The sequence below is a fragment of the Saimiri boliviensis genome, chromosome 9 (assembly GCF_048565385.1).
Source record: "Saimiri boliviensis isolate mSaiBol1 chromosome 9, mSaiBol1.pri, whole genome shotgun sequence".
In the NCBI taxonomy this organism is placed as follows: domain Eukaryota; kingdom Metazoa; phylum Chordata; class Mammalia; order Primates; family Cebidae; genus Saimiri; species Saimiri boliviensis.
The window spans coordinates 107,436,539-107,447,747 of NC_133457.1; the positions used below are offsets into that span (position 1 = coordinate 107,436,539).

Genomic DNA, 11,209 nt, shown 5'->3' on the forward strand with positions numbered 1-11,209 from the left:
TCCATCATACCAGAAAATTCTTTCTCAGCCCCTTTTAGTCAGTCCACACCCTAAAAGACAACCACTCTTGTAATTTCTAGCACCATAGATTAGTTTTGCCTGTTCTTAAACTTCTATAAATGTCATCATACAGCATGTGCTCCTCTAGGTCTGTCTCTGCTCAGTGTCATGTTTTTGAGGCTTCTCCGTGTTGTTATCTTTACCTTTAGTTTGTTTAACGCTGACTGGTGCTCCATTTTATGCATATACCACAATTTGATGTTAACAGACTTTAGGGTTATTTTCCCTTCCCTTAGATTTGAACCCTATTTTTTTGTTAGCAAAACTTAAGTTTGCCTTAGCTTAACTAGAGCCACATCACACTAGTTCGGGGTTCATAAAAGCCCCCAGGTGCTTTTCATGTCAGCTATAGTCGAACCAAGTTTTCCAGTAAGTGCTTGTACCACTGAGCTCTTTTTTTTTAATTAACATAATGTAAGGGGCCGGGCGCGGTGGCTCACGCCTGTAATCCCAGCACTTTGGGAGGCCAAGGCGGGTGGATCACGAGGTCAAGAGATCGAGACCATCCTGGTCAACCTGGTGAAACCCCGTCTCTACTAAAAATACAAAAATTAGCTGGGCATGGTGGCGCGTGCCTGTAATCCCAGCTACTCAGGAGGCTGAGGCGGGAGAATTGCCTGAGCCCAGGAGGCGGAGGTTGCGGTGAGCCGAGATCGCGCCATTGCACTCCAGCCTGGGTAACAAGAGTGAAACTCTGTCTCAAAAAAAAAAAAAAAAAAAAAAAAAACATAATGTAAAACTTTACATCCACCTATTAAATGTTACCTGGTTGGTTTCATAGCCTTGTTTTAAATCTTGATTCTGTCATCTATGATGTTAATAAGGCTTTCCGACCTCATACAACTTGCACATTTGTTGACTAAGCCTTCTGTGTCTTTGTCCAAGTCTTCACATGTTTTATGAGACAGCAGAACCATGTGGCACCCTGTTTGAGACCTTTTTTATCGGTTGACCATGGGTCATAAATCAGCACTCTTAGAATGTAGTTGCTCAGCCAGCTGCAGAGCCACCCAAGCCTTTATCCTCCTGCCTATGCTTGGCTTTGCATTTTCCTCTTGTTGGGACAAGGGCTATGTTTCCTGGGAACATCTGCTGTGTCTTTTGGTCCAACATGGTCTGTAATATAGAAAACTAGTGGCCAAAGGGGAGAAGGTATACTGATAGACAGCCAGCATCACATAGAGTCTCGGAGTGGAGCAGGACCTCTGTGGGGGTTAAGGATCACCATCTCCTGGGTCTAGCCCATGTTGTCAGTTTCTCCAGGTACGATGATGCTCCAGCAGTGGGCTCTCTCTGGATTAACTGATGATTCGGCATTCAGGGATGCCAATCAAGATACTCTCCATCTGGGACACAGACCAGCCAGTAGAGGGTTGCTTCATGAGGAAGGAATTAAAGCAGAGTGCATAAATGGTCTTATGGTTGTTCTGTACTGATGGCCCTAAGAGTAGTCTGTCCAAAATGTCTTACCAATAAGTGCACAGTAGTAGTTAAAAATAAAATAAAGGAGTAGTCTGTCCAGTCCTCTCTTCATTATCTTTATTGTAGCCATTGCGCATCTGTTTCATTCATCCGCAAATAATTATTGATGTCTACTTTGTGCCTGGCCTTGTATAAGGTGATAGGATACTGAAGCAGATGAGAACAGGTCCCTGCTCTTAAGGTTCCCTTCATGGTAGGGGAGATAGAATTGTAAGTTGTTGCTCCGATGGAGTGTGGTGAGGGCCCTGTGCTCCCAGGCCCTGACGTGTGCAGGTATCCTGGGAGCACAGAGGAAGGGGAGGACAGAGAGGGGCCCATGGGCTCTGCTAACAGTGCAGCTGGATGGACACAGGCAGCTTCCTGCTTCCCACATGTCCCATTGTCTTGGGCTCCCGGTAGACCACACCTTTCTGCTGTGAAAGCATGGAAGTCCCAGTCAGGTTTTGAAAGTGCTAATTAGATTTTAGCTTGGCCTGTGTTAAACATTCCATGTGTGGCTCTCTAAAGATCCATCCAGATTACCTCAATTTTAGGAAATTCCCCAGACCTCTCCACAGCATTGCAGGCTATTGCTTAGGGTACATTATTGCATGGCTTATTTTATCCATTTTTCTGTTGATTTCCTCTACCTTCAAGGTCAGAACATGACCTTTTTCCTGATCATATGGCTCAAAACTCCCCATACCCACCAGCACACAGACAACATCTTAGATTTTCTGAGATCATCCCATTGACCCCTTGCCTAGTCTCAAACTGCCAGACCACAGACTCTGGTCTTTGCTTTGAAGAACGTGGATCCTGGGCCTTGGCAATTACCATGGGTGAGAAATCTCAGACGATACACAAAGAACCATATACCAGTGGGCTCTCTGAATGATAAGAACTGAACTCCTGGCCGGGACAGTGGTTCATGCCTGTAATCCCAGCAATTTGGGACGCTGAAATGGGCAGATTATTTGAGATCAGGAGTTCGAGACCAGCCTGACCAACATGATAAAACCCAGTCTCTAGTAAAAATACAAAAAAATTAGCTGAGTATGATGGTGCATGCCTGTAGTCCAGCTACTCAGGAGGCTGAGGCAGGAGAATCACTTGAACCTGGGAGGCAGAGGTCGCAGTTAGCCAGGATTGTGCCACTGCACTCCTGCCTGGGCACAGAGCAAGACTCTGTATCAATAAAATAAAAAAGAAATGAACTCTTGTAAGAATCCATACTTAACTCTGCTTGGGGTTCCTTTCCTTCATATTCTGAACTTTGAGATCTCCCTGGCCAGGCTCTGTGATTCAATGGAACCATCAGGAGGGAGCCCCAGAGGCCAGGCACGGTGGCTCACATCTGTATTCCCAGATATCAAGAATTCGAGACCAGCCTGGCCAACGTGGTGAAACCCCGTCTCTATGAAAAATACAAAAATTAGCTAGGCGTGGTGGCACATGCCTGTGGTCCCAGCTACTTGGGAGTCTGAGGTAGAAGAGCCATTTGAACCCGGGAGGCAAAGGTTGCAGTGAGCCAAAATCAGGCCAGTGCACTCCAGCCTGGGTGACATAACAAGACTCCATCCAAAAAAAAAAGGGGTGGGGAGCCCCAAAGCCAAACCAGCATGGGGTATCTGAATCTGAATCTGGGTGTTTCTGCACAGATACGTCTGCTGGGGGTCAGCAAAGAGAGCTCCTCGGGTCCAAGGGAGCTGCCTCCTGGGAAGACCACTTGGCACCTCCCTCACAGCTCCCAGTGTCTCAGGCAAGCAGTATGTCCAGTGCGTCCCCATCAAGGAAGTCCTGGAGAGAGAATGGAATGGCAGACTCCTTGAAAGAGGGGAAAATGTGCTTGTTCACCAGACCCTGGTCTTAGACCTGGGAAGCTCCTTTTCACTTGAAGGGTTATTTTAGAGCGTTAGAAAGAAAGCTTAATGCAGTTAATCTGGTCTGGGTGTTTGGCTATTAGACTTTTCAATTTTTTGGAGGGGGAATGACAGAAGTGCCAGTTTTCAGAGCCTCTTTGGTTAGTGAATAGAGAAGGACCAGGTAACTGTTTTCTCAGAGCTGCTGTGGGGAGAGATGTATGGGGTTCATTCTCCCACCCTGTCCTGCCTTCGTTTAACCTCTAAGGTTGCCAGCCTCTCTGAGATAACAGTCCTGTTGTCACCACACCTCAGAGATCCTTTCATTCATTCTTTCTGGATTTACTGAGCACCTGACCCATGTCAGGTAAGCAGCCCTCTGATGCTCCTGGAAGACAAATGAAGAATTGTGTACCATTCAGGGGAGTTTGTGGAACTGAGTGAATGAACTCTAGACAGGGCAGAAGTGGGCAGTTCTGACTGCTGGGAGAAGGATGCTGACAGTGAGCAGACCTGCCTGGTAGGGTTGGTGGACGGAACAGAGCAGCAAGGCAGAAGACACCCAGTGATTGAGGAAGGGTCTGTAGTGGAGCTAGGTGTGAGGAGGGCTTACGTGGAACTGTAGGGCAAAGCCAGGCTTGGGCGGCATAGCCCCCTGGGCTACATGAGTCATATCCATAGATACTCCTACCCAGCTCTCACAGTGGTTAAGAACACAGGCCAGTACTTAAAAGCTAGGTGTATCTTGGGCAAATTCTGTAACTTGTCTGCCTCAGTTTCCTCATCTGTATAATGGGGGTAATACTGATACTGCTTCATAGGGTTACGTGAGGATGAACTGAGTTAATACATGGCAGATGCTTAGGAGCAGTGCCTGGCACATAAGAAACAACATAGAACTGTTTTCTTTGCTATGATGCTTGAGGACTGAGCATAGGAGAGATGGCATCTCCTCAAAAACAGGGTCCCCCAGCTCAGTCTCTTGACTCCCACACCCTGCCTCCCAGCTCTCTTCATTCCATCCCCTCTTCTACAACTGACTTCCTTCCTTGACTCTACCCACATACCTAGCTGCTAGAATTAACAATTACCAGCATTTTCCATATTTGCTTCGCCTATATTTGGATGAAGTAATTTTAAGTAAATTTTAGACATCATGGCATTTCACCCCTGAAGACATAACTTGCATCTCTAAAAACTAAGGAATTTCTTTACATAACCACAATACTGTTACCGCACTACCAGATTGCCAGTAACACCTTTATATCATCCAGTACCCAGTCTCCATTCCGTTTCCCCAGTTCTCAGGATATTTTTTGCAGTTTTTGAGCCAGAATCCAAACAACACCCATATAATTGGTTTTGGTTTTTATATCTCTTAATTATCTTCTCTTCTAGAAGAGCCCCCTCTCCTTGTTTTCCCCTTTTTTAAATGACATTTTAAGAAGTCTTTCAGAAGGTGATCTTTTTTTTTTTTTTCTCTTTTGGATTTGTCTTGTTGCTGTCTTGTGGTGTCACTTAACTTACTCATCTATCCCTTGTATTTCCCATGAACTGAAAGTTAGATCCAAAGGCTCATTTAGACTTAGGTTAAATTTCTGTCACCATCTGTGTTTCTTTCTCTTTCTCTCTCTCTCTCTTTCTCTCTCTCCCCCCACCTCCTCCTGCCCCCATCTGCTTTTGGAAAGACTAGCTCCTAGGTGATACTGTGTCCTTTATGCTGCCTCACTTCAGAATGCACACAATTTCTGCTTGTCTTGCTGTTAGCAGCACTAAGATTGGCCGATGAGGTCATGGGGGGACAACAACAGCAGGTTTCTCAAAGCCACTGTCTGTGAGGACTCAAAAGACGTTTTGCAAATACAAATGCTAAACCTCAGACCAGTTAGCAGAAAGAGAGAAAGAGAGAACACATGTGTGAACACAGGAAAACCAGTGGCTGTCTTTCTTTCCTTCTCCGTCCCATTGCTGTCTTCCTTTTTTCCTTTCTTCCTCCCTTCTCCTTTCTCCCGGTCCTTTCTCTTCCCCTCTCTCCTCCTTCCCTTTCTCCCGCATATCCTTTACTCCTACTCCCCTCCCCGACTCCCCATGCGCACCCCTGCCTTTCCTTCACCCCTGCCCCGTGACCCTTTCCACCTTCTCCACTTTCCACCTCCCTTCCCCAACCCCTCAGATGATTGACGGCGAGGCCTTCCTTTTGCTGACACAGGCGGACATTGTGAAGATCATGAGCGTCAAGCTGGGCCCAGCCTTGAAGATCTATAACGCCATTCTCATGTTCAAAAACGCCGATGACAGCTTAAAGTGACTGGCCCTGGGCTGGGCCTTCCTGCGGCCCCTGCTTGGCCTCCCTCTCCAGCTGATGCTTTCTTCCCAACCTGAGTTCCTCATCCCCCCAACCCATCCCCATGCTCCACCTGTATCTGACCAGGGCTGGTCCTTCCTAGAGGGTGCATGGGAGCTGAGGAGCCCTGGGGAGGGTGGGCGTCCAACCCCAAGTCCTGGAGCTTATTCACCAGGTGAGGTGAGGGTGTGACTTGTGGGGGCTTTACTCATGGAGTCAGTTGGACTGTGGCAGCCCCACAGCCCCAGCGGGCTTTTATTTTATTACCAAAGGGTCATCGTCTTAGCAGTTGAGGAGAGTCTAGCAGAGCAGCAGCCCTTCCATCTGAGGCCCCTTTCCCTTTTTGGTGTCTCTGTATGCTTTTCTCTCCTTGGCTCCTTTCCTCCTGCCAAGAAGTGACCCTGCCACAAACGTATTACTCGTGGAGGTACCTCCTCCCTTCTGTCTGCTGGTTTTGCTGCCCTCATTCCGCTGCTCCATTTCCTGGGCAGTGCCCCCAGCCAGACCCCACTGGCTCTTCTCCCTGAGATATGTGAACCTTGGAAACATGTTTTCATAAGGTCCTTTGGAAGTCTTAGCCGCCTTTCTCTCTTTTGCCCAAAAGTGGGAGATTCTGAGCCAAGATGCCTTCCTGAACTTGCCCAATTCTGGACCAGTTGGCATTTTAGTGTCCCACGCCAAGTCCAAGTTCCAGCAAAATCAGCAGGTGTTTAGAGCCTATTTTATAGATGGCAGAGGTTGAGGTTCCACTGCTGTTCCCCATACACCCTTCCTGTGTTGAGTCTAGGGAGGACTAAGCCCAGCCTGGTCAGTAACCTAGGTCAGGAGACCAGTGTAGGGATTTGATAGACAATCTTGGATCTTTGGCCAGAGGGGCAGCTCCAGCAGGCATAGTGGTGCCTGAAGCTAGGAACAGTGTCCTCTCTGCAGCCGTGGACCTCAGCTAAGGTATTGCCCATGAGGTAATGGCCCAGGCCTGCCAGGCCTTCTGCCATGAGAATGTAGCACACATCCCCATGACATCATTCGGCCTGTCCCTTAAATGTTTACCACTAGCTCTTGCAGTCTTACAAAGATGACTTGAAGTTGGGAGTTAGGAAGGTGAACTCTTCTATCTGAATTCTCCAGGTCCCTGAAGCCCTCCTTGCCGCTTTCCATCTGTCTTGCACTGCCAGCTGGGTCCCTGCTGGGGCTCTGGTACCTCCACTTCTCTGTCCGCATAGGAACCCAGCTTCTACTGAGTCACTGCCAAACCTGCCTCCCATCCTGGATGGGAAGGGGGAGAGCTGCTGGCAGGAGCCAGCCTCACATGGAGGCGAGGAGCCACTGCCAACTTCCTGTGCCCAGGTGCTGATGTGGGCCTGCAGAGTGTGGGGCCGGTGCCTTCCCCCAGACCCCTTCTCTCAATCATGTGATGCGTACGTGTGTGTGTGTGTGTGTGTGTGTGTGTGTGTGTGTGTGTCACGGAAGTGTCTGATAGGGTGCAGATATAAGGCTCAGTGTTGGGAAAATGCCAAGGGCTATTATTAAAATATGAAGCTTTACTTTTCCCTTAGAAGTGGAAAACCCAGAGCTCTCTTGATTTCCTACCACAACCCAGTAGGAACCCCTCTCTCCCAAGGGCTGGACAGCTTTTTGAGGAAGCCATTCGGCTCCCACATTGAGCTCCCATAGGGCTTCAGGTTTTCCTTCCCATTCAGCTGCTTAGAGGCAGCTTTGAGCACAGCCTTCCTAGGAGGAAGCTAGGCAAGCCCTGCCACACAGTGAAGGCTGGGTTTACAAGGGTGACATTGGTACCCCCTTGGCCAAGAGTAAAGAGGAACAAGTCTAAGCTTTGCTTTTATCTTGGTTGTCTGGATGGCAGAACTCATCAGCTCCTTGTCCTCAGTCTGTTCCTCTAAAAAATAGAGATGTTCACTGACTTTATCCTGTGAGAAGGCAGCCAGTCCTCACGGCTAGGGCTGTAGGACCTCACAGCTTCCAAGGAGAGGGGCTGGGAGGGCCTTTGCCACCGGATCTGCCAAGCACCTAATGCTTGCCTGTGGTAAAAGCAGGATGGACCAAGGGCCTTAGAGAAAAGGGCTCCCAGGCCTCTGAACTTTGAGGCCTCAGCACTTTCTGCACTATTGTCAAGCTCTTTGGAAAAAAAACCAAATCATTAAAAAGTAGAAAGAAATCTGCCTCCTGTCTGCCCACTACCCCTTTATCCCCACTCTGTCCCCAGATGATATCATTGCAGCTTGACCTAGGAGCGCAGAGAGGGGAGGGAGCTGGCAGAGATTCCTGGTGCCCTCTGCCCTCCTAGCAACAGGTGCCGCTTACATTTTGGCCCCTGGCAGCCTTACCTAGCCACTGATCAGCCCAGGCCTAGGACAGGTAGGACCTTTCTGTTTATTATCTGAAGCAGAGAAAACGATCTCAGAGTTTGCAAATGAAGCCTTTTTTGCACTTTCATTCACATGCACTTTGGTGGGGATACATTTTTGTACTTGCCTCTTGTGTGTGCACGTGTGTGTGTGTTCTTTAAGAGAATCTTCTGGCTTAAGCTAAGGTGACTCTTGAGGGAGAAAAAGTTACAAACAAAATGTGGTGTGATTTGTCAGTGTATCAAAACAACGTAAATAAACTTGAACAACTGATGATATGCAGCCAGCGTCTGTTTCTATTTTCATGATGAAACATCCAGAAAACACAAAATGATTATCAGCAGTGGCATTACTGAAGAGACTGAAGTGTTCTCTTTGTTGTTAGTTAGGGGTCCTTGTAGTTTTTAAGCTAAGAAACAAAGGATAAGGATAAATGGGTGTGTCCGAATACATGGGAAGTGTAAACAGTGGGAACTCCCCAGGATCAGTGTGAAAAAGGGCCTGGTCCTTGATATTTGATACATGATCAAGGGCAGAAAATTCAATGAAACCTCTAATTTTTAAAATATTAATAGTATCAGGCCAGGCACAGTAGTTCACGCCTGTAATTTTAGCCACTTTGGGAGGCCAAGCAGGGAGGATCACCTGAGGTCAGGAGTTCAAGCCCATCCTAGGTAACATAGCTAGATCCTGTCTATGTAAAAAATAATAATTATTCTTAATGGTGGTGTGTGCCTGTAGTCCCAGCTACTTAGGAGGCTGAGGTGGTAGAATCTCCTGAGCCCGGGAGTTGGAGTCTGCAGTGAGCTGTGATTGCACTACTGTGCTCTAGCCTGGTGCTCAAATAAAAAATGAAAGCATCAGACTTTCAAATGGGGAAATATCAATCTGAACAGTGTTTTAACAGATTTTGTTAAGCTTCCCAGCGACTGCGAGCAGGTGGGAAAGTGTTTCCTACCTTAAAGTATTTGAGTATCAAACACTTGTCAGTATCCTTAATTCCTTTGCCCTACTGCTGTTCCAGATCACTTGACTAGAAGCTCCAACCATGGCGCTGTCCCAAGAGTGCATCTTCTCCACATCACAACTGGGAACTTACCTGACTGAGACTAGTGCCATGATAGACTGGTGGTCCCTCAGCTCTCAGGGCTACCCAGGAAGCACCTGGGGTATGGGGGCTTTAGCTCTGACTTCCCTTTTCATGCTTCTCAAACCTCCTACCCTATTGTCTTCTCCATTGTCTTGACAGATAAGCCTCACCATCCATGTCACAGAGAAAGTGGAAGTCGGCCGGGCGCGGTGGCTCAAGCCTGTAATCCCAGCACTTTGGGAGGCCGAGGCGGGTGGATCACGAGGTCGAGAGATCGAGACCAACCTGGTCAACATGGTGAAACCCCGTCTCTACTAAAAATACAAAAAATTAGCTGGGCATGGTGGTGCGTGCCTATAATCCCAGCTACGCAGGAGGCTGAGGCAGGAGAATTGCCTGAACCCAGGAGGCGGAGGTTGCGGTGAGCCGAGATCGCGCCATTGCACTCCAGCCTGGGTAACAAGAGCGAAACTCCGTCTCAAAAAAAAAAAAAAAAAGAAAGTGGAAGTCATCGTAAGAAACACCTTCACCTTCCTGCCATCTCATCTGCATGTCTCCTCCCACCCACATTCATCCTCTGTCTTTCCTATTACAGTGGAAGACTTGTTGATTCTACTTGTCAGAAGCTAATCTTCTACCAGCCATGCCTGTAATGAAAGGAAAAGAACAAGAAAGGGCTTTTGGACATTTAAAATGGGATTGGAGCGTTACAAATTCAATGCAAGGGTCAAAAGATAGTTGAAGACATTTCCCAGAAGGTAAAATAAAAAGAAAAAGGCCGGGCACGGTGACTCATGCCGGTAATCCCAGCACTTTGGGAGGCCAAGGTGGGCAGATCATGAGGTTAGGAGTTTGAGACCAGCCTGGGTGACAGAGCAAGACTCTGCCTCAAAAAAGAAAAAAAGAAAGAGAAATGGGAAGAAGAAAATATCAGAGAACTAGTTGGAGGCCCCATATATGACTAATAGAAATTCTAGGGCCGGGCGCAGTGGCTCACGCCTGTAATCCCAGCACTTTAGGAGGCCGAGGTGGGTGGATCACGAGGTCAAGAGATCGAGACCATTCTGGTCAACATGGTGAAACCCCGTCTCTACTAAAAATACAAAAAATTAGCTGGGCATGGTGGCACGTGCCTGTAATCCCAGCTACTCAGGAGACTGAGGCAGGAGAATTGCCTGAACCCAGGAGGCGGAGGTTGCGGTGAGCGGAGATTGCACCATTGCACTCCAGCCTGGGTAACAAAAGCGAAACTCCATCTCCAAAAATATATATATATATATAGAAATTCTAATAGTATCAGAAAAACAAATTTTGTCAATCAAAAACAAATTTAAGAAAGGACTTCTATACTGAAAACAAAAAAACATTGCTGAAAGAAATTTAAGAAAACCTAACTAAATGAAAAGAGATCTGTGTTCATGGGTAGGAAGACTTAATATTGTTAAGATGTTAATATTACCCAAAGAGACATAGTCAATACAATCCCTATCAAAATCCCAGCTTATTATTTTTTCTTGCAGAAATGGAAAGACAGATCCTTAAATTCCAATGGAATTGCATGGGGCCTAAGCCCCATCTTGATAAAGTATAACAAAGTTGGAGAACAAACCAATTTCTTTCTTTCTTTTTTTTTTTTTTTTTTTTTGAGACAGAGTTTTGCTCTTGTTTCCCAGACTGGAGTTCAATGGTACAATCTTGGCTCACTGCAACCTCTGCTTCCCGGGTTCAAGCGATTCTCCTGCTTCAGCCTCCAGAGTAGCTGGGTTTACAGGCACCTGCCACCACGCCTAGCTAATTTTTGTATTTTTAGTAGAAACGGTTTTGCCATGTTGGCCAGGCTGGTCTCGAACTCCTGACCTCAGGTGATCCTCCCATCTTGGCCTCCCAAAGTGCTAGAATTACAGGTGTGAGCCACCACACCCAGCTAGAACAAACCAATTTCAAAAGTCATAGTAATGAAAACAGTGTGTACTGGCATAAGGACAAATAGACCAATAGGATAGAATTGTAAGTCCAGAAATAAATC

At 47.1% G+C, this 11,209-nt stretch overlaps 1 protein-coding gene across 3 annotated transcripts in view; it reads left to right on the forward strand.

Annotated features, from left to right (window-relative positions):
• L3MBTL1 (L3MBTL histone methyl-lysine binding protein 1) overlaps positions 1-8,366 on the forward strand; it is a 45,088-nt gene extending 36,722 nt beyond the window's left edge. For 2 of the 3 annotated variants that reach the window (XM_039479474.2, XM_039479477.2), the window contains exon 22: positions 5,557-8,366. In XM_039479474.2, the coding sequence (XP_039335408.1) occupies positions 5,557-5,691 (135 nt within the window). In that variant the 3' untranslated portion in view covers positions 5,692-8,366. The remainder of the gene's footprint in view (positions 1-5,556) is intronic. The other variant, XM_039479478.2, reaches the window with a different exon arrangement.
• The last annotated feature ends 2,843 nt before the right edge of the window (positions 8,367-11,209 follow it).